Below are 23,983 nucleotides of genomic sequence, written 5' to 3'. Positions count from 1 at the left end.
ATTATTAATTTATTTGTTTAAAGAGAAATTTTCATTTTCTATGATAACTATTTACTCGTGAATTGTCAAAAGGAATTAGTGAATTGTCAAACATAGACTGTTTTGTCAAGAAGGCAGAATCACTTGTGTCTGGTAAGCTAATCTCTCCACCAGGACAACTCAGAGAGATAGAGAGACTGGCATCTCTACCAGACCACAGATACAGAGAGGGTGAGACTCAGAGAGATTTCCCAAGAATCAATACATCGTTATATGGATGTGTGTGTTTGTATATATATATATATGTGTGTGCAAGTGTGTCTATTTTGAAGGTATAACTTGAAGGGTCCCAAGTTCGTTGTTTTGTAGCTCTTTTCACTATTCTTGGCCACTAGCAAGTTTGAGTGATAAAAAGCTTAAGACCTCCCTCTCTTATTATCAGTTGGCCTTGTGTTAGAAATGAAGAGAAGAATTTGCACTTTTCTACTAATTATTCTGCATGTAATGAGATGGGTGTCTGCAGCAAGCAGGCTTTTTACACCATATGACAACAGTGTTCACCACCAAGGTTAGATACATGTGGACACTTTTTTCTTCTTCCTTAGTTTTTCCACTATTTGGACTCTCAATCATTCATTTTCTTAGCAAGTCAATTTCACTCACAATGTGTTTTTAACCTGTTCAGTAGAAATAAGTTTTTCATATAACCTTTCCTTAAAAAGTATGTTTTGATCCCCAAATGTTTTTAATTTCCCAACTTTTTTCCTGGAAACATTTTTGCTTCTGTTTTTGATCTCTTTCAAGATGTGTCACTGCCACTGTACTGACCTTTTATGGTTTGATCAGACAAGGGCCAAATCTTACTCTCCCCACAGCCACAGGTTGTCTTTGTGTCCAAACAGGTATTTTCCTTTATTTTTCCTCTCCCCAAATGTGTGTATATATATATATATACAATATTTATTGGTTTGCTTTTTGTATTGTGAAGGGAGGTGAGAGGATGGAAAGAGTAAATAGAGATGAAGAAGCATATAAAATGTTGAGCGCACTTGGGTCAAGGCCACCAAACTGTGAGCACAAGTGTGGAAATTGTGTACCGTGTAATGCCATTCAAGTGCCCACAACCACTGACCATGTGGGCGTCCATTATGCTAATTATGAACCTGAGGGATGGAAATGCAAATGTGGCACTGCTTTCTTCAACCCATAAATGCTTTGCTGCACTTAAAACATCACATAGCATTAGCAGCACCCCATCTCTCTCTCTCTCTCTCTCTATATATATATATATATATGGATGCAGTTATTTGTTATTTCCTCTAGAGAATATGAATGTTTGATAGGGTAGTTGATGTTTTAGCTAAGAGTATGGTATTTATGTAAGCAGCTATGTAAAGGCTTTCAGCTTATATTATCTCTGCTGTCTTTAATTGACATATATTGCAGTGTTTGGACATTTTAAATTAATAATTTTGATTTTTTTATAAAACCAAAGTAGGAAATGATATTAGAATTTAAAATTTGTTGAGTAGCTTCAGAGCAGTTTGAACATTTTAAAAACCAAATTCATACTCTTCTACACACATATAATCAGACTAAGAGCAATTTTTTTTTTTTTTTTTTTTTTTTTTTTTTTTTTTTAAGGCAAGTAGTACTCTCACACAAAATGAAATACAGTTCCTGCAACTAAAGATTGGATTAGAACAGAGCGTCACATTCTACTATCTTGTGGTGCCTGGGGGGTGCGGGGAAGAAAAGAAAGAAAGCTTTAGATAAACCCTAGACCACCCAACTCAATAAGCAAATATGGGTCCTCAGAATATTAAAAACTAGTTGTTCTGTTGAAAGCCACCTAAAGACAATGCATTGAATGGACAAAACATGCTAAAAATTAAATGTAGAAACTCTTAATCCAGCACAATGGGGCTTAATAACAGGTACTACGAAGCGAACAAAGCAAACAACAGAGAAGGGATCTCCAAACTATATAACAAACCAACAAACATAAATTCAGCCACAACAAAGAACTCCAGACTGCTGCTAGTTAAGCACAAACCAAAGCATGTTAGAACTGCTTTGAAGACCAATACCACCTCTCTTGGACTTACAGCCAAGAACTTTGCAATTACAGCCAAGAACTTTGCAAACCAGAACTCAGACACAGAAATAATACAAATTCAAGCTCAGGCGATTCCAATTTCGCACCAGCATAGTGGAAAAATCGGCGCAGTAAATGGAGCCGATTTCCTTGATTAACTATGTAAGAGGGACCAATTTCATATGCTCTATTTTAAAAGAGGAATGCAAGAACCTCAGTATTTTTTTATTTTATTTTATTTTATTTTTTATTTTTTTACCTGGACATTCATTTTTCAAGGACACCGGTTGTTCTGAAATGTAATGGTAGATGTTCTGAAATGTAATGGTATCCTCAAAAATCAAATGGGAAAAGTGATAGTCGCCCCAATAGTGGATATTAAGATTTATGAGTGGGAAAACAGTGTTGATGGTCACCAGGCTGAATTTCTAAAAAATGGGACTTCTAAATATCATTGGGATCAATTTGCAAGTTTGTTCCTTACATCTTGAAAGAAGTCAGATAAGTTCTTTACTGAGTAGAGCATATAGAGCTGGAGTTGAAAAGAAAGGTATGAAGTTCAATTATGAATCATCAGATTCTACAACTTAATAATGTGTTTAAGAATAATAACCAATGAAACTCCTAGCAATGCTGAACCAAACAGAAGATTTAGGAGTGAAATGAAGAAGGAAAAGCATGAGGGAAAACTGAAGCTGAAGCCACCCTTTTTGGTCTCCAACAGTCTCCAAGAACAAGAGAGGACAGGAATGCCTCAAAAATCCATATACAGAAACTTTATAGGAAATGAGACTTCGGTTTTGTTTAAAAGGTAATACAAAGATCCCAATCTGGTATCCTTTTCCTCCCAAATGAAATGTTGAGGAACATGCATTTTCAAATTGGCAGATGTACCTCCAAACCACATAAAAAAGGTCAATGTGGCGAGAGCAAGTTCATTAAATAACAGGTCAGTGACCTAACGGTATTAGACTCCTACCTCTCAAAGGGAGGTTAGGGGTTCAAGTCTCAGTGGAGGCATGTGTGTGTGAGTACCAACTAAAAAAAAGTTCATCAACATACCTGCTTGAGGTTTTGGGCATCATGCATAGAACTGAAAATATGGGTTTTTGCTTCTCTAGACTGTCACAAGTATTGACTTTACTGGGAAAAACAATATGAGCTGCGGGATGACAAAGAGAGCCATAAACTCGCATAAGAAACAACCAAAACAGTCCAATCTATAGACCTGAAATCTACAAATGAGCCTGGAAGTAGTAACCACATTGACAGATCAGAACATATACATTCATAACACTAAATTGAAGGATACACTGAACTACTGAAGCAAAACATGCTTAATTAGACTACCAAAGTAATATGCATTTCATTAATTCGACAAAATTATCTAAAGAACCCAAATTTCAAACGAACAATAAAAATTCAAGCAAAAACCACAATTAGGAACCAAAAATATCAATATGCCTCCAAATAGCTCACATCTTAAGAAGATCAAACAGCAATCTCAATAGTACAAAACAAGTAAATCAAACTTCATAAATAAAGCTTGCCCATAATCAATCAATAAGCCTTTAATAACCAAATACAACACATAATCCTAACTTAATTGTCAATAACTTATACAACCCAAATTAGTACAAAATAAGAAGAACACAAAAAAAAAAAAAAAAAAAAAAAAAAAAAAAAAATCAAGATGGTAATGAAAATGATACCAAAGGGTGATCACCGCCAACCATACACCATCTGATTGTACCTGTCCTTGATCCACCTAAAGCTCTTCCTGAAAGACCCTTTGACCTTCCCTTCAACAGTATAGGCCTTGTAGCTGACCACCCTTTTCTTCCTCTGCAACTCAGGGTCATTGAAGCTCCAATTTTTTGATGACCCATTCATGGACTTGCCTTTCTTGAGCTTCACATCTTTGACAATCTCCATCTGGGTCTGTGGTGGTTGTGCATAAGAAGATGATGATGCATGTGAGGCACTGTAACATCTGAAATCTTGGACATTGGAAGGTGTGGGTTTGTGTCCATTGTAGTTGTAGCTCTCTGTTTGCATCCTTCCATCACCACATGACTTGGATCTGAAATCTTCCATTGGAAATGAAGAAATGCAGTTTCTCTCTCTAGAAAATACTTATTTTTTTAAGAATGGGGTTTGGGCTTCGATGATATCTGGGTTTGTGGCGTTTTCACCGATCAGTTTCATGTTATTCTGTGAACTGTTTGACGTCAACAGTTTGTCCGCGTCGGTGGTATTTTAGAAGTGGGTTTGGATTCGGTACGCTGCTACCACATCTTTCCACCAACTTCCCAATCATTGTGTGCCCCCGAGAATAGTTTTTTGTCACTTGGTTTGTTACACAATAATTACAGTTCAAAATTTTTTACTTTGTTCAAATTTTTTGAAAATTAAATTATAAAAAGACTTATTTTTATATAATTATTTTTTTAATTTTTACTTTGTTCAAATTTTTTGAAAATTAAATTATAAAAAGACTTATTTTTATATAATTATTTTTTTAAATAATTTTTTATTCTCTAAATCCTTAAAATTACAAAACAAGAAATGCTAGATATTTCATCAACTAATTATATACTGATAAGTAGCGCAATCGTAAATAGCACCCAAAAGGTTGGTTGGTTTTTTTTTTTTTTTTTTTTTTTTTTTTTTTTTTTTTTTAAATGAGAATAGGACCCAAAAGTTGAATATGCTGCTCTAAACTGTTATTACTTTCATTTTCTCATTTTCACTATTCTCTCTCCATCTTTATTGTCATATTTCTCGTGTCATTTTCATTGGAAAAAAAAAAATGCAGTCCACATTAGGAAAAAAGAAAGAATATAAGAATAAAGTTCATCAAAGAATGCAGGCTGTTAGTGGTATTTGTCTTACCTTCAAATCTTTCAGAGTTGAAGGTCGAAGGTTCTTATTTTCTTGCAAGAAACAAAAATGTTGAATTCTCTTGGTCTGCAAATCAGTCTTGAACACTAAAAGCACTATGGATTAGAGAATACTTGGTTAAAGTAGAACAAAATAGTCAAAACATTGATACTAGTAGATGATGGATTGAAATCTGCAAACAAATTATTCATACAATAGACAGAACATGAATCTTATATGATAAAGATAATGTTTCACTGATAATTAACCAATAAAATTATATGGGATCATGGTCACAAAGTTGCTTCAATGCAACATTGTTAAAAAAGTATATAAAAAAATGAAATAATAATAATAAAACAATTTGAACGAAAGTAAATTAATAAAGTTCAGCGTAAATTGTGGGTAGATCATGATTATTATATTTCAAGCTCTTTATATACATAAAGAGCATAAAATCTTGATAATAAATTTATACTCAAAACAACACCAACTCAACATCTCATCAACAAAAAGGCATTCAAAACTTCTGAATGATTAGATAAATTCAACGGATATCAACAACAACCAATCTGGAAATGATGCTTAAAAATTGACACTGTGCATCACTCATATTACTTGATGATTAGATAAATTCAAACATCTTAAATTAGGAAAATTATCCTCAGGAAATATGGAGAGATCTGCCTACTTTTCTAACTAATGATATAATAACAAAATTGCATTAGAAGAGATCCGCAACATTTGATGGCAGCTCCTTGACAACCACATTATAAAACTTCTGGATGTCTTGCAGCATCCTCTCATCATCCTTCGTTACGAAGTTGATGGAAACACCCTTCCTCCCAAACCGTCCGCTACGTCCAATACGGTGGAGATAGTTCTCAGGCTGACTAGGGAGATCAAAGTTTATAACAAGGGATACTTGTTGGACATCAATACCTCGGGCCAAAAGATCAGTGGTGATGAGAACGCGAGAGGAACCAGAACGAAATTCACGCATAATAATATCTCTCGTGTTCTGATCCATGTCTCCATGGGTGGCTGACACTGTGTGGTCTCGGCTACGCATCTTGTCGGTTAGCCAGTCAACCTTCCGTCGTGTATTCACGAATATTACACTCTGGGTGATAGTTAAGGTTTCATACAGATCACACAGAGTCTCAAGTTTCCAGTCTTCCTTTTCACAATTGACATAAAACTGTTTAATACCCTCCAGGGTAAGCTCGTCACGCTTCACAAGTATCCTCACTGGTTTACTCATAAACTTCCTTGTGATCTCAAGGGCCTCAGGGGGCATTGTGGCAGAGAATACCCCAACCTGAATTTTTGAAGGCAGAAGCTGGAATATATCATAGATCTGGAAGCAAAACAACCATCGTCAGAACAACAAAGGATCATCATCCGAAAAGGAATGTAAGAACTGAGGAAAAGCCAACTTTTTCGGATTTGGCTAATAATGATTGTAACAATGTGAAATTGTGATTTTCATAATAACTGCATCATATACTATAAACTTTTGTTTCCAAGAATAACCCTCTTTCAAGTTCAGGCAATGTATAGCATGAGGTAAATCCATCAGTAACAATTTTAAATTCTAATATAGCAAGAAAAAGAAATTATTTAAACCCGATCTAATAAAAACAAAGTTCTCTTTTAAAGTCCACAATATTTCATGGACTCAACCAATAATCTTTCTAACATTATCTTGTCCTAATATTACTTCATCTTGATTCAAATCAATCCTCCTTAGAGTTGAATAACAAGGCCTTTTTGCACATGACCAGATAACAATCCTAGCTGATCCCAAATAGCTAGTCAAGTTATCTATTTAATACTACTCTAAAATTTTATTGCTTCTGTTTTGCTCGGTTATTAGGTTATAAATAAAATATTGCCTTTAAATTAAATCTATTTAAGCTACAGAAAAAATGTAGAGAACACATTTAAAAGACCTGATCCTTGAAACCTCGAGAGAGCATTTCATCCGCTTCATCCAGTACAAACATCTTAATGCGATCATGACGGAGCGACCGTCTTCGCAGCATGTCAAATACACGCCCAGGAGTGCCAACAACAACATGAACCCCACTTGATAGAATCCGCTGGTCCTCGCGAACACTGGTTCCACCAACACAAGCATGTACCTTCACTCCAAGATAATCACCAAGTGCTCGCATAACCTTCTCAATCTGTTGTGCTAGCTCACGCGTAGGTGCCAAAACCAACGCCTGGCATTCCATTAAACCATAGTCAAGTTGTTGGAGGACACCAGAGCAGAAAGTTGCCGTCTTTCCAGTTCCAGACTGAGCCTGTTGAATTACATCAAGACCCTTGCAGAAGGGAACAATTCCCCTTTGCTGAATTGCAGAGGGTTTTTCAAAACCTATATACGAAACCATCCTTCGTCAATAAATCATAATTGTAACTTGAGGGAAAAACAACAGCAAGGAGGCAAAGTGACACTTCAGAACACATCAGTATACAATATTTCACGTTTTCCGACCAAAACAAGATAAACTAGATGAATACATAACATATGGGAAAACCTCTGTGGCCAGATCTTATCCAATTAAAAGTAATAAGGTGAACAACGAAAAGGCGGCTACAAAATTGGGGGCAATAAATTTGTCATGGAAACTTAAAAATTCAATCAATGCTACATTATGATACAAAGTATGTGGCAAGTAAAGAGTTGATGCATAATTAGATCTACCGTATGCATAAATGGCCCTCAGAAGGTTCTCTAGCAAACCCATAGCATCAAAACTATCATAAACCTCATCATATGATGTAAAGAAATCTTGCCCATCAGCTGAAAGCCTGCATCCATAAATCAAGGAAGACAATTAGCATCTGCCTACAACCGTGAAATAGTTCTACATTTAAATTGAAATCTCGACAATTAATATTTTAAAAAGCAAGAAAATAATGTTATAAGTTCTTACAACTCCATTTTGGCATCAAACTGACGAGTATCGTACTCTCCTCGCTCTTGTCCTACATCCGCCATGGCTGCAAATAATCCAACAAAACTCATAAGCGAAGCGTGAACAATTTCATGACTATCCATACCTAACAAGTAATCCCAACTATTTTGGGTGAATATATTTAGCTAAAATTTCAATTACACCTCACAAAACATCTTCTTCTTCTTTTTTCCCTCCAATGAGTATAACTCAACTATCACATGGATGTATCTGTTTCTAGGGAGAGAGAGGGTCTCAAAACAAGAACACAACACAACTTGATAAAAGGTTCTTCATATTCTTTCATTCTTGACCTTCAACTCATTTTTTTACAAATTTAATATACTAACCTGTTTGGGGTTGCTATTGTAATGGTAAAGCGATTTTATTAGCAGAGTTTTTATTAACAGAGCTGTCATAAAAGAGTTATTAGTAAAAGCACTTTATATTTAAAGTATTTTAAATTTGTTTAGTAAAACACTTTTATTACTAATATTATCCATACAGTAGTAATAAACATGTACATTACTCAAATATAAATAATTAAAATATTAATTTCTAGTTAATATGGGATTCTTTTAGTAATAAAATACATTAAATATTACGTTCATACAAAATAAACAAACAAACAAATAGTAAACTATATATATATATATAATATTATATAAATCCAATAACTTTTGATCAACTATATATATATATATATTATATAAATCCAATAACTTTGGATCAAGCGATCAATTGTTCAGAGAGAGACATTATGGTAACAATGGCAGTCCGCGATTAAGAGTCATAGGTGATAGAGTCCTAGCTGTGTTTAGTTAAACGCTTTTGACCTAGATTAACGTGCGTTTTTTTTTTTTTTTTTTTTTATCAAACCTCTATTCACAAAACGCGCTTTTTTACGTTCTTTTTTGAATTCAACGCGCTTTTGGAGGCTGGGATCTTTGTTACTGGTGAAGCTCAATTGTTTTATAAAATCACCATACGGGAAAAAAATATATATTCAAAAATACACACAAACTATAAAGTAACATTAACGAGAAGGTATAAAAAATTTCCACAGATTTTATATTAAAAGCCACCGTTCGATTAACATAATGCTTGAACAAATACCTGGTGATGATGAAGAGTTCGAGACTGTGGATGAAGAGAGAGAAGCGATGCAGAGAAAGTTAGGGTTTTCCCAAACTCCTCGGATCTTCGCCGTGGAGTTGAGAAAGAGATGCGAAGAGAGTGGGGGTTCTATTTATCAAAACTCTAGGTATTCGATACACGTCCCTTCCCAAAGCCTTTTAATAGCCTTCTATGTTGCCAAAAAAATAACACCCTTTTAAATCGGACACAATTATTTTGGGTTATTAGTAATTTTACAATGAGGGCCGACTTAGGAATTGCCCTTTCTTATTGTATTGGTCTTAAAATTATTACTTCAATTTTCTAAAATTTTTATTTCCTTATTATATTAGATCAACCAATTGCTAAAATTATTGTTTCCTTATTTTATTTGTCGTTTTTAAAAAATTATTTCCTTATATTACTAAGGCTTCTGAAACTAATATTATTTATCTTCATAACATTTTTATTTCCTTATTTTATTAGACTACAACTAATCACTCTTATCGTAAGTATTTCATATATTATTGTTTTTAACGCAACCATATATTATTAGACTTCTTTATTTTCTTATATTATTTATTTTCATTCATTCTGAAATTTTCATTTCACTATCAAAATTCCTAATTTTATACTTTTCTATTTTTTTTCTTTTTTTGTACTCCCCTTCTTCCACGGTTTTATTATATTTTTAACTAATAATGGTAGAAATTAATTTTTAAATCATTTAAAATAGTAATAAAAAAATTATATAATTGTGAAAAAAATCTATTAACTTGATTGATAATGATAACCGAATGTGTGAATAGTCTGTTTCATTTAAATAAAATACTATTAACTCAAATTAGTTTCATTTAAATATATTATTATTATGTCTACGCGTCAAATTACTTTAAGGCCGAGTGATATCACCTTTACCTCCCAAAGTGGATAATAAGAATTCAAATCTCCAAATAAACAAAGTGAGTAGGTAAGTTTCTTGCCAATAACGAGAAAAAAAAAAAAAAAAAAAAAAAAAAAAAAAATTCTAGCGAAGATTTATTCTTATCGCACAACATATATACAATATATCTATAAATAAAAAATTAGGTTAATTGCACATAACTGTCTATACATTCATTTTTGACACTTAAATCATTGGCAATCGGTCTTTATTTTTCAAATAATGACAGTTCCAACCCATAAGAGCTAAAATGCTAATGATGAATAGTGTTGGGCTTGCCAAAAGAACAGGTACAAGCTTAGTAAAGGCAATCAAACCTCTTCACAAAACTATTGAAAATTGGCACAGATTTGATACCAGAGCTCCTTAATTCATAAATATGTATAGTAAATAAATAATAATAAAATCGTGCCCTGAATTCTTCCACTTTTTAAAAAATCCTTCCAAGTACTGGAAAATAAGAATAGAAAATGTTTCAGCATTTCAAGTATTACAATAACAACAATCTTTCATTAATCTTGCACAGTCTTACATAATTTAACAATTTTTGTTCATCCAAAACTTGTGTACACAATCACAAATTATGTTACACATAAATTAAGAAAGGGTTCTTCCATAATCTACAGAGTCCAAATAGCAATAGTTAGTTGGACATTCATCACCCTTAACTTGTAAATTGCTTTGCATGCCTTTCTTCTGTTCCCTCAGTCACACTGCATACTCCATTCAAATGAACTTAATTTACAAGTACAAGCTCAGTGAACTTCCCTTATATATATATATATATATATATCTCCGAAAGGTCAGTGAGCTTCATTGCACCGGAATGTGCACAAGTGACTTCCGAACTGTGAGATAACATCTACTAGACCTCCGTAGCCAGCAACTCCGACAACCTGAAAAAGTTCAACATCATGAGAAGCACAGTATAGCACTACTGATTAGTAAGTAATCGCGTTCTTAATGATTACAGAATACATGATCCAAACAAGATAAGAGTATTGTTCTAAACTGAAACAATGCCTCCTGTAATATAGCTGAGTTTTTATGTTATTACAAAATCAATTCTTCCTTTTCAGTTTGTGCGCATGTGTTGAGGAAATCGATGAAGCTGACTCCTCGGAATTAAGGTAAGAACAAGTGTCAATATGCGTCCACGTGAGGCTCTTATGCTCCAATAATTATTAAGGATTCAGGTTCAGCACAAGATGTTCCATCTCAGTGAAATACATGTGCTAATTTTAATTCAGTTCAGATTTTCACATAAATAATAAGTGACAATAGCCATACAAATGGATGAATTAAGTGATCAAATCCTTAAGCAGATATGTTGGAACAACATAACAAGTTGAAAGAAAATTATAAATCAAAAAATGAATAGACAAAAGATAAAAGTAGAACATACGCCTGACTGATGTAAGGATACAGAAAATGCCGACTGAGGAGCACATTGTATTTGTGAAAGAATGACCCCGTTCATGTCAAATCGGCTGAGTGATGGTTCTGCTCCAACTGCTAAAATCTGAAAAGCATATAAAACATATTTCAAAAAAGAAAAAATTTGAAAGCAGGGATAAAAGAGAGAGAGAGAGAGAGAGAGAGAGAGAGAATAACGAAACTTAAAACTGAAGAGTAACACCACATTGAGAAATGTGCCAATAACAAAAACAAGGTCTTTTATTTGTTGAAGGAAGGGACACGGAGGGAGGCATAATAAGCAGGCCCGCCAGGAAAAAGCACATTTATACAATACTAAGATCATTTATAATAGACCAATAGGCACTAGCCCAGTTGGTATAAGCTCTCTTCCCCAAATGGAGAGAGGTTCAGTGTCCGAGCCTTGGTAGTATTAACAAGTGTTTGCTTGAACTTCCCGAAGAAAAAAAAAGAAAAAGAAAAAGATCATTTAAAATAGAAAAGTTCAATAACTATGGAACTAAAAGTTAATGGATTGGTCATCTCGAAAGTGCTTAATTGACATGGTTTATTCAGGGGAAGAAAAAAAAAAAAAAAAAAGCAGCTCCGAAAAATCTTTTTTACAACTACAAAAGGTGGGGTTGGGAACTTAGAAATTCTCAAATGAGTTAGAAAATATGTGAAAAGAGGATCTGAAAACATTTTAATGTTATATAGAGATCGAATGGAAGAGAAGGAGAGATAGAAGATGACACTGCTTATAAAAATAAATCAGGATGATTTACATGGAAGGATGAATGCTTCTGAAATGTAAAAGAATCACTTTATAGAACCTAAAGTTATGTAGTTAAGAAATCATACAATGAGCGTAGCTGAAATGTGGATGTTGATACGCATCCATGGTTTCTTTGTTAATGAAAGCTTGATTATCAATGGATTGAATAGTAATAAATAAATAAAAACTAAACTTTGTAGTTGGAAACTAAATCTTAGACAGCAAAATGACGAAGCGGTCAAATAGAAGGTATAAATATTTACCGAAATAAGTTGACAATATATTGCATTATTGAATCACCCAAGTGAAATTAGGACGAGGACAAGGAGGAGAATTAGAGGTTTCAACCTTCCAAAAGTCAATTCAAGAATGATGAAAACTACATGTGAAATAACATCTTAATCAAAGTAGAGAGACAAAAATTGACTTGCATCAAGAAAATGCAAGAACTTACCTGATTGTCATCAAATGCTACATCTTGGATGGAAGCACGAGTGGAAATCCTCGAAATGCGTTCACAAGCAGGTAGATTCCAAATTGATAAAGTCCGACCACTACCACAAGCCTATGATAGTAAATTGGAAAAGTAAAAATTTGCAGAATAAGGAAAAAGGAAAAGAAGCAACGAACGACTATGGAATGGAAGAGAGATTGAGAAGTTTAATTAGCAAATTGAAGTATTAAATGAACACCTTGATCCGTAAAAGAAAATCTCTTGTGGCCACATTTTTGGCAAATGTTCAGTAGATTACCAGTGCAATTAGCCATGCTTTCAAATGTAATAACGATTGCGAGTGACTTAGAAATAAGACACACCAGACAAAATTTCCTCCAAATTAAAATAACATCCTCACTAAATGAAACCTTACCAACCAGCTCTCACTGGCATCAAGGGCAATGCAACTGACACATGGAAAGAGTTCTTTCTTCTTATCCTTCCCTGGGTCTATTATCTGAATGCACTTTCCACTTCGACAGTCTACGTAAAAGCACAGAATACATGTATAATTATACATACATACATACATACATACATATATATATATATATAAAGAAGTGAGTGTCAATTAGAATATGACAAACAAGAAGAAGAAACAAGAAGAATTAAACAAGATGATCAGCTGTCTAGTTAAATTTTGGACTCATAAAACAATATATCAAATTTACCCCATATCCGTGCTGTCCCATCCTCTGAACCAGTAATGATCTGAAAATGACAAAAAAGGAGGAAAAATATTAAGAACATAAATAATGAAGATAATCTTGCAGGAGTGTGGTCAAGGCCCTATATAATACCCAGATAACACAGCACCTCTTAACATATAGGCCCAGAAAATTAATTAAAAAATACAATTTTATGTTTTTCTAGGACCACAAATTTATACAAATATTTGGGTAGGAATACATTTATCCAGAGATATGTACGATGCATTTGAGAAATTGGACAAAATTAAACATTCATCAGTTTTCCATATCAACATTTTCACAATAGGGGGGAAAGAAGTCACTCTTAAAGAAGTTCAGACTACTTCAGGTCATGCTTGAAGTGTAAAATAATGAGCACTTATAATCTACAGGCTGTTGAAATTTGTCACACTTTCTTCACTAAAATCAACTGAGGATATCAAAGAGAAGAAACATTCCACTTATATAGAGCCAGTCAACCAATTTAAAACATCACAACGATAGTCGCAAGTGACAAAAACAAAATAAAAATTGAATATATATACTCCCACACCTCAATTTGAAATTGATCCTAGTGAGCAATAAAAGAGAAGAATAACGAGTATCCAGAAGACTAGACCTGATTGCTGGAATTACGAGCAACAATACTATGCAAATAGTCTGAATGTCCCTTGAACACCATTTTAATTTCACTTTTCTCCTAAAAATTTCAAAAGACATATTTTGAATCAGAGCACTTCATCATCATAAAGAGAAGAGAAGAGGGGTCGTGAAGAATCAGATCAGCAAGAGAAGAAAAAAGAATATTAAATGTATATGTTGAGGAAAAGAAAAACTAAGAAGTTCTATGGAGCAAAAACATCAACAGGTAATATATTCAACATAATGTATACATACCACATCCCAGCAATACGCACAAGAATCGCCAGCAGCTGCAAATATGGATCCCCTCTATTGTAGAAGAAAGGAAAAATTATAAACTCAGTATATTGGAAATGAAATATATAAAGTAGTAATTCTAGACAATTAATTATATGGATTATGCCAGGAAATCAACTTGATCGTGACAAGATTAATGTGAAAAACCTTGTAAGGATGATAAGAGTCATAAGACTGTAAATGTGATTCTTTTGGCACGATCATACTTCTTTTTTATTATACAAATACAACCACACTTCTTGGAAGCTGTAAAACAGATGATTTTGCATGCAATTATAATACAGGAAAACTATCTTTAATTTGTACAATCATCATTCTCAGTGCCGTCCTGCAGGACATAGACATACTACACTTTATCCAAAACAAAGACCTTCTAGGTCATCCATTTAAGAAGCTTCAGTAGGAAATAGGAATTACATGAATCACCCAGTAGGTGCTGTGAATAGATGACACTCTTATTTTCTCTAAGGCTTCTAAGATCAGATGAGGATGTGGAGGTGTTTGCTTTTGTGATCTGAAGAAGTTTTCGCTTGAAATTTCATCTGGCTGAGGTGAGTGGGAACTGCGACCAGATATTAAGGTTTGACAAATTCTATATTTACGAGTGATAATGTTCCCGCTCACATACACTCAATTACAGATTTCGGTTGTGCAGTTCGCAAAGCTGCCAACTGAACCAAAACTTATTAAAGACCAGAGAGTTCTATTATTAATCAAAAAGCAGAAAAAAATAATAATAAAAGTAAGAATAGGATAAACCTTATAACTAGGGTGGAGAAGCAGAACAACATAAAGTAAGAAAAATACTAATAGAAGTACGAAAAGGATAAACCTTATAACTAGGGTGGAGCAGCAGAATAATATAAAATGTAAGAAATACTAGAGTATCTACAGTAATGCATCTAGATCTGAACAACCATATTCAGTGACTAGACATGATGGAAAACCCAAAAGAAAACCAAATTACAAACCTGATTATCAACTGCAATGGCATTATTCTCAGGGATTGGAGAAAGAGCACCCCAAGGACCTCTGGGAGACAAACAAGAAATGAAATTTTATTTAGGGTAAGAAGAAAGATGATAAAGGGTGAATATGAAAGCATGGACCAAATATCAAAGCAAACGAATACCCAAATTAGGGTAACATAAAGTAAAGGATATCATAATAGCTGTAACAGGAACTTAGAACAAAAATATGAAAAACAAAGACAAGAACAGTGAAATACATAAAGAAACCTTGGCTAAGTATAAAAGAAAGTGTTTGACAGACATATAGCAAATAAAAGTATCATTGAAGTTTTTTTTTTCAAAAATAAAAAATAAAAAAAATCACTCTCTTCCATATAACCAATCCATCATCAACAATAAGATTTTTTTTCTATAGAAAATGTAAAAGAATGAACAAATATAAACAATCTTGCACTTGAGCTTCCATTTTGAAGGGAGCACATTACAAAAAATACATATTTGACTGGGCGAAACCAAAAAAATATCCCATCACGTGCAAGATTATAGAAGATGTCATTTAAGATCAAACAATTCCATCAAATTGAGCTAGATTTTAAAATCCAAACCTAACAAAACCCACATGAAAACTTTTTCTTGGAGAAAGAGAGAGAGCAAGTTTCTCCAATTTGATTTTTCATCTCCTTCCATGACAAGAGGAGGTTGGGGTTGGGGAAGGAGGTGGGATATTCTAATTTCTACCTAAACCAAGCTTCTCGTTAATTAATAAATCTTACATACTAGTGAAGCAAAGACTAGAGTTTATAAAAAGAGCAAATATTAAATGAAGGGACAAGTGCAGAAAACACCCCTAAAGTTGTGATACCCCAGATTTCCGAATGCGGGTTGGCCAGGCCCACGCCCGAATACCCGAGGATATCAAAACAAATTGATAATAAACGAACACAGAGTACAAAAGAATAAAGAAGAATAAATAAAATGCTGACAAGAAACTAAAATGATAATCTAATAATAAACCTCAGAATATATTTCCATTGATTAATAAACTCTTCTGATACAACTAATCCTCCAAAATACAACTCGGGAATCCATACTGTGTGGACCCTAGAAAATCTAAACTAAACAAATGACAACAATAACTGTCTAAATCAGGAAACTGAATCATAAAGGAACTCCTATGTAGCATCGGAAGAATAAAGTAAACTGATCCCCGCTCAGCACGAACAACCTCTACTCTTGACGAACACCTGAAAAATAATGGTGGGTCAGGCCCACAAACAAGTTCTATTCTACTACAGTCCAAGCAGAGATCCGATACACGTATACATCCTAGTCAATCTAACAGTAACTAGTAGTCCGTATATATATATATATATATACACACACACACTAAAGGAACCTCACTAGACTATAGGGTTGTCTCAACCTGAATAGTAGGCAACATGCAAAACACACATATAGTGGGCATGAGTACCTAGACCTACCAGGGTACACAACTACACTATATCTAGCTACACATCCCTAGCGATATACGCGCCCTAACCACTGATCCTGAGACTCAAGCTCATATCATGGCACCATACTTATATATATATAATCTAGTAACCATCCTATCCAGTATAAATTAATCCTCCATAAGTCATTCAACTTGTTCAGCTGACCTGACTTAAATATAAGTAGGACTTAACATTTTAGTTAATCAATTCCCTTATATAAAATAGGTTGGACTTAACTGATAAGTTAATCCATCCCTAGAATGCCACCATCCCATACCGGTGCATTAAACCACACAATCCAACAATTGATGTAATGATTAAGGAAATACATCAAGCAATCCAGAAATAACTATGATAATATGATATCAAGTTATCACAAAATAGGAATGACTTATTATTTATTTAAGCTTCCTATATCATATGTCCTACACAAACTGAATCTTATACATGATGATATTTTATTATACCGTCAAATAAGCATTATCCATATCCAATTCATCCTACACATTTAATCTTAATTGCTAGAACATTTTAAAAGATTAAATCATTTCGTTTGTTTAAAACATTCAAATAGCAAGCATCATTATGATTGAGTCTATTTAAATTTATTTAAACCCAAACCAAGTTCCTATTTAGTGTTCAGTAATCCTAAGCATATTTCTACGTTCCATCATTCCACAGATATGAAAAATACATAATGTAAACATATAAAAATTCACACCGAAAATTAAATCAAAATCATGCATTTATCAATTCATAACACAAAAACAGATATGAACCAATTTCATAAAACCTATGTTCTAATCCAATTAAACATGCATAATTATTTAATTTTATGTGTTTAATAAATCCTGAAATTTCCTAGGCATGCATAGAAACACGAATCAAAAGGAAAGAGATAGAAGAAGAACTTGCCTTAAACTTTCGGATCGAAAGTTAAATTTCTTCTTCCTTGATCTTCTCTCTACAGGATTGTTTCCTCCTTCCTTCCTTTTCCTCCTTCCCTCTCTAACTCTCTCTCTCTCTCTAGAATATATCGCGTGAATATTTCTAACCCCCTTTTGCAACCTATAGCTATATATTTATAGGCTAAATAAAACAACCCTAACCCTTTTCCCAATCCAAGTCAACTTAAAAAAATATTAATATTAAAATATTAAAAAGGTAAGTAAAATATGTTACGTATATAATTTATGTATATCTTTATTAAATAAATAAATTATACACATCCCATTAATTAATGGATTATCCAATAATACTTAAGTTACCATAATATTATAAAGTAACTTAAAATATAACACGTATCAAATCTATGTATATTTTTATTATTCAAATATAAAACATATACATCAGATTAAATATTACTACTCAAGTTACCATAAAAGTAATTAATAAATTACTTTCCCTTTCATATATATTAAAAAGGTAAGTAAAATATGTTACGTATATAATTTATGTATATGTTTACTAAATAAATAAATTATACACATTCCATTATTTATTAATGGATTATCCAATAATACTTAAGTTACCATAATATTATAAAGTAACTTAAAACATAACACGTATCAAATCTACGTATATTTTTATTATTCAAATATAAAACATATACATCAGATTAAATATTACTACTCAAGTTACCATAAAAGTAATTAATAAATTACTTTCCCTTTCATATATATTAAAAAGGTAAGTAAAATATATTACGTATATAATTTATGTATATGTTTATTAAATAAATAAATTATACACATTCCATTATTTATTAATGGATTATCCAATAATACTTAAGTTAACATAATATTATAAAATAACTTAAAACATAACACGTATCAAATCTACGTATATTTTTATTATTTAAATATAAAACATATACATCAGATTAAATATTACTACCCAAGTTACCATAAAAGTAATTAATAAATTACTTTCCTTTTTATATATGTATATAATATATATCTATATATATACATACACAACTATCCATGGGTAATAATCCATACACATCCAACCTCCTATCCAAGTAGTCCATGGCACCCAATTGGTTGGCCTATTACTACTAACCATAACCATAAAAGAAAAATAAAATAAAATAATAAAAGAAAAGAAAACATTTAATTTACAATTAATCAAAACACCATTTAAGCACATAATCTAATTAAACAATTAATACATAGACAAATACAAATAATACATAGACACATAATTAAATAATCAAGTAATACCTAATTCAATTAAACACATAAACAATTAATCAAATAATCAATTAAATAATTAAAAATACAATTAAAACAAATAAATAAATACCGACACTATCCTTTTAAAATTAGAGGTATTACAAAAGTATACTCCGCGTAGCAGTTTTACCTCCTATTTGAAAAAGTGTGCAAAAAACACTCCTAATCTTTTCAAATTGTGCAAAAATACCCCTCAATCAGAAATCTGACATAAATTAGTGTTGTAATGTCCGTTTTGCCCTTTTACTCTTCCGAAAATGCCCAAGAGGGTATATAACTATATATAGTACTAATCTCATAGTATAGGGGTGTTATGTGCACATTACCTTATATTTTTTTTTTAAAAAAAAAAGAAAAAAATCTTTATCTATATCTCTAAACTTTTTTTGTTTTTTTTTTTTTTTAAACTCTGAGAATTTGTGGAACAAAGATTTGAATTTTTTTTTATTTCAGTTTATTGTTTTCTACTAATTTTTTTTTTCTTTATTTTATTTTTTTTCGTACCAATACTGTTAAAAAAAATAAAATAAAATAAAAATAAAAGAAATCTCAATATCAGTGTACACTATTTTTGGAGTTTGGGACAGATTTGTTTTCTTTAGTTTGCACTTTATTTTTGTTTTTTTTTTTTTTTTTCTATTTTTATCTTTACTTTTTTTTATACTTTTATATTTATTTTCTATTTTTATTTTTACTTGTCCATTGTCGGCGTCCTCCAATAGCGTCCTTTTCGATCATTTTACAAAATTATTTATTTTTATATATTTTATTAAATGGTTCAGTAAGGGTAATTTAGTCAACTTAGGGTTTAAAGTTGTCAGAAGGACCTATTTGCACCAAATTGAAACTTTAGAAGTGTTTTTTGCATGTGAAATGGTGTCCTCCAAGAGTGTCATTTTACAAAATTATTTACTTTTATATATTTTATTAAATGGTTCAGTAAGGGTAATTTAGTCAACTTATGGTTTAAAGTTGTCAGAGGGACCTATTTGCACCAAATTGAAATTTTAAGGGTGTTTTTTTGCATGTGAGAGGGTGTCCTCCAATAGCGTCCTTTTCGGTCATTTTACAAAATTGTTTATTTTTATATATTTTATAAAATAGTTCAGTAAGGATAATTTAGTCAAGTTGAGGTTTATTTTTAATTTTTTTTTTTTTATAAGTAAAATTAAATAAAAGCACTCAGAAGGGGAGCGGAACCCAAAAGAAATACAAAAACCCACAAAGGGCCACTAAGCCTTCAGAGAGGCCAGAAAATCGACAATCTCCTCTAAAGATCTATGATCTCTCCCTGAAACCCAACAAAAAAGAGTAGAAAAAATAGAAAACTTAAGTATAGAAATCGACATCTTCTTCCCCACAAAATATCTCCTATTCCTCTCAAGCCATAAGCACCACCACACACACAGAAGCGTAGCCCTCCAAGCATCCTGAATATGAGCCCCCACATGGCTACCTCTCCAAGCCTCAATAAACCTTCTAACGGTTCCTGGCATAACCCAGAGAATCCCAAACAAACCAATCACCAAGTCCCAACAATCACGAGCCATGGTACAATGAATAAGGTTTCAATTTGTCAGAGGGACCTATTTGCACCAAATTGAAACTTTAGGGGTGTTTTTTGCACGTGAGGGGTGTGATATGCACTATAAGCATACTATAGGGGTGTTTTATGCACTTAACCCTTAAATGAGTGATGAAAATTAACACCATGATGCATAGACCGGAAATATCCAATATTTAGCATCTTCACAATTGGCCAAGTATGAAACTCACATCTATCCGACCATCCAAACCATATGAACTGAATTCACATACAATGTCCAAGATTATTTTTGGATTCAATATAATCATACTCGACTTTTTAGGATGGAGTACTACATGCATAATACTAAAACTCAGAGAATTTTTACAATTATAGTCTAACTTAAGCAGAGAAGCCACTTAGATTTTACAAATCTGTATCAGTGGTGAGTGGTGAGTCATGACATCAATTGTATGGCCTTCGTAATAGACTTTTTTTATGCGTAATAGACTTTTTTATGATTCCTCTCTAATTTAATAAGAGAAGACATTTAGCTTTGCACATATCTCGGTAGATTGAGACTGATGAGGTGACATCAATGCCAAAGAACCAGAAAGAAAATTATAGGACCTGTAATTTAAAGGGAATATACACAGATTCTTTTGCTCATTTTGTGATATATAGCAAGTGTTCAACTGACACATGCGGACACTTGTGTTTAACATACTAACTGCCAATATACACATTTATATGAACTACGTATGGTATCAAATTTTTCACACTTGAGGTTTTTTCAATATACTTGAGCAACTGCAATGGGAATGCATCTAATAATCTTAGAAACTACACATGCAAAAAAAAAAGTGCATCTAAATTGCAAGCCATAGACGATAAAAGTGATGCAGGCAAAAAGGATTCTCATCCAAAAAGAAGAACATGAAAACTGAAGAATTTCTGCAGTCATGACTAATGGATAGTACTATGTTTCAAGTTTTGGGATGACTAACTTATGTTGAGGATTCACCAAGTGAAGTACTGGCTTTAAATGGCCTCCTGCAAGTAAAAGCGCAAAACAATTAGAACAAAAGGAATGAGAATTGAAGCTTTAAAACGTAATTAAAAAACAGCTGAATGTTTCATTAAGCATATCATTTCATAGAAAAATTACAGAGTCCATAGTCTTTACCTTGGAAAGGAACCTCTGACTTCAAAATTTCTTTCCATCTCCATCCTTGAATCCGACCATCATCGCCACAACTACATAATGCATGCCTAAGTTAGCAAAGATTTCTCTTTCACCATAAATAACTTATGCTTTGTCCGGATCAATTCCTAAGTAATAGTCAGTTCAATATTAATTAAACATGTGTATTCTATACCACATTATTTCGCACAAGTAATTTGACCTCGACATGATGAACTAATAGTAAGACCAGACGAAAGGATGAAATGAACTCCTAAAAAAGAAAAAATAAGCACACGCACACAAATTTAACATGCAAATGTGTGTGTGAGAGAGATATGTGTTAGTATTAAATCGGACCTCAGCAACAAAGAATCTTCGCCGTCTCCGTAGAATTTAACGTCATAAGCAGGTCCATCATGCCCCTGAATGAAGCAATTAGGTTCGGTCACCACCAACAAGCTACACAAATTCCACCACATTGTTGAGCATAATCAGCCCTAATCGACCCCCACACAAAATTAAAGAAATCTATCATGACTAAATACACTTACTTCTGAGCCCTAGCATAATCCAATGGCTGCAGCCAGAAGAATAAACAAGAAGTCAAAATATATATGTGTATGTTATATATATATATATATATAGAGAGAGAGAGAGAGAGTAGGGGAGTTACGAGAGAGGAGAGAGAGTGAGAAATGGAGTAAGAAGCGATTGAACCGTCGCTGGAGGCGGCGACGATGATGTCAGGGTTGGGATTGGGAGAGGGGGCGAATGCGGTTCTGAAGACGGTTCGAGATTGAATTTCTCTCTCCTGCAAAATATTGTATCTATAGGCGTCTTCGTCCCACTTCCTACAGTCCCCGCCCATTCGCAGGATCTACTTCTCTTGTCTACTTGCCTTCTTGGGAAAGTCCAGTGATATTAGGTAACATCAAACTGTCGTCGAATCGGCGTTGGTAGAGCGATGTCGTGTTTGATTATTACAGTAATTTTCTAAAACCTAAGAGGGGTTAGGTTGACTTACCAACACAAGAAAACTAAATACAATACCACAACAAGAATAAACTGAAGCCCAAACCTTAACAAAAACAAACCATCAACTAAACAAATCTCAATCTACAAAATCTCAGAGGAGTAGAGCAGACCACCTCACATAGTGACTAATTCAAACAATGGACCACCATCGCCGGGTTGCCCGAGTAGGGCTTGTGGGCCTACTTGCTGGCTTGCCCGATCCAAACGGAGAGTTTGATCATGGGCCTTGGGCGAAGGCCTGGGGCTCGTGGACTTTAGAGTGGAGGACACAGCTTCAAGCTTGTTATATCTCTATTTTATTTTATTTTTTCATTTTTTATGATAAATTGACACTAAAAATAAAATAAAGATAAATAGTATAATTAATATTTAGATAAGAAAAAAGATAATAAAAATAATAAATAAAAATGAGAAATTTAATGAGAAATGGGTAGGTGGTAATAGAATTTTGCATTAAGTTTTAAATTTTTTTTTTGTACTTGAGGAGTAATATAATAACTAACTAAAAAATATTTTAAATTTTTAATATGAAAGATTGGTCATGTGAGTAATTGAATTTTTTAGTCTGAAATTTCAATAAATCTAAAATATTCAAAGATGAATTAGATTCGAATTAAATAATTAAGATTGAAAGTGGAATCAGACTTGAATTAGAATTTATTTGTTCATGCGTTGGTGCGTGAGCTTCAGTTATACTTCCAGCGGTCCAACCTGTTTCAGTTGCCACCCATAAACAAAAAGAATCAAATTTGAAGAAGCTTCCTAAAACCACTGAAAATAATATATTTGATTAATGGGTCAAGCATTGTGGATGCGTCGGAGAATGGATATGCTTTGGCCATTGGAATACATTAAATATAGTTTAATTGCATTTTATGAGAGAATCATATCTGCTATATAACAAAAGAAGTACTCCGTATAATACTACAAACAGGGAATGTGGAAATTGAAAGGCAAGACGTCTTTGTAACCAAGCTTTTGTTGTGATTGGTGTGTGTGTATATATAGACACATCTTCCATGGTTTCTGCTGTGTTTAATCAATATAAAGCATATATACTTTGTGCTACTTTATGACACAGTCAATCTTTTGTGTGTCCACAAAATTAATTTAAAACAGAACTTTGTCAAGCACAGGAACACTCATTGGTTGGTTTCCACCTAGCTAATCAATATAAAGGAATTTCTTTTTTGAGATTATTCTTGTTCAATTAATTTTTCTATTAAGCAAGGT

At 32.9% G+C, this 23,983-nt stretch overlaps 3 protein-coding genes across 3 annotated transcripts; 1 reads left to right on the top strand and 2 right to left on the bottom strand.

The window, feature by feature from the left end:
• The first annotated feature begins 483 nt into the window (after positions 1–483).
• Positions 484–1,189, top strand: LOC132278395 (EPIDERMAL PATTERNING FACTOR-like protein 6). The gene is made up of 3 exons (XM_059780186.1): positions 484–547; positions 826–881; positions 968–1,189. Exons 1-3 carry the CDS (start codon positions 484–486, stop codon positions 1,187–1,189), a joined length of 342 nt encoding a protein of 113 aa, XP_059636169.1.
• A 2,410-nt stretch (positions 1,190–3,599) lies between these two features.
• Positions 3,600–4,316, bottom strand: LOC132277091 (uncharacterized). Its single transcript, XM_059778825.1, has one exon. It carries the CDS (start codon positions 4,172–4,174, stop codon positions 3,800–3,802), a length of 375 nt encoding a protein of 124 aa, XP_059634808.1. The 5' UTR covers positions 4,175–4,316; the 3' UTR covers positions 3,600–3,799.
• Positions 4,317–5,533: 1,217 nt separating this feature from the next.
• On the bottom strand, positions 5,534–22,827 carry LOC132278394 (uncharacterized). The gene is made up of 18 exons (XM_059780185.1): positions 22,389–22,827; positions 22,267–22,292; positions 22,073–22,174; positions 21,716–21,786; positions 21,537–21,582; positions 15,275–15,335; positions 14,262–14,315; positions 13,984–14,064; positions 13,347–13,386; positions 13,049–13,158; positions 12,634–12,744; positions 11,394–11,510; positions 10,795–10,884; positions 9,046–9,178; positions 7,909–7,975; positions 7,677–7,783; positions 6,916–7,346; positions 5,534–6,320 (listed from the first exon to the last, which is right to left on the bottom strand). Exons 1-18 carry the CDS (start codon positions 22,581–22,583, stop codon positions 5,685–5,687), a joined length of 2,478 nt encoding a protein of 825 aa, XP_059636168.1. The 5' UTR covers positions 22,584–22,827; the 3' UTR covers positions 5,534–5,684.
• Between the last annotated feature and the right edge of the window lie 1,156 nt (positions 22,828–23,983).

This window comes from Cornus florida, unplaced genomic scaffold (genome assembly GCF_030987335.1).
Source record: "Cornus florida cultivar Cherokee Brave unplaced genomic scaffold, ASM3098733v1 CherokeeBrave_3.0.0_Hap2_Chr10, whole genome shotgun sequence".
NCBI lineage: Eukaryota > Viridiplantae > Streptophyta > Magnoliopsida > Cornales > Cornaceae > Cornus > Cornus florida.
The sequence above is the reverse complement of the archived record's forward strand: the minus strand, read 5'-3'. Positions and strand labels throughout refer to the sequence as shown.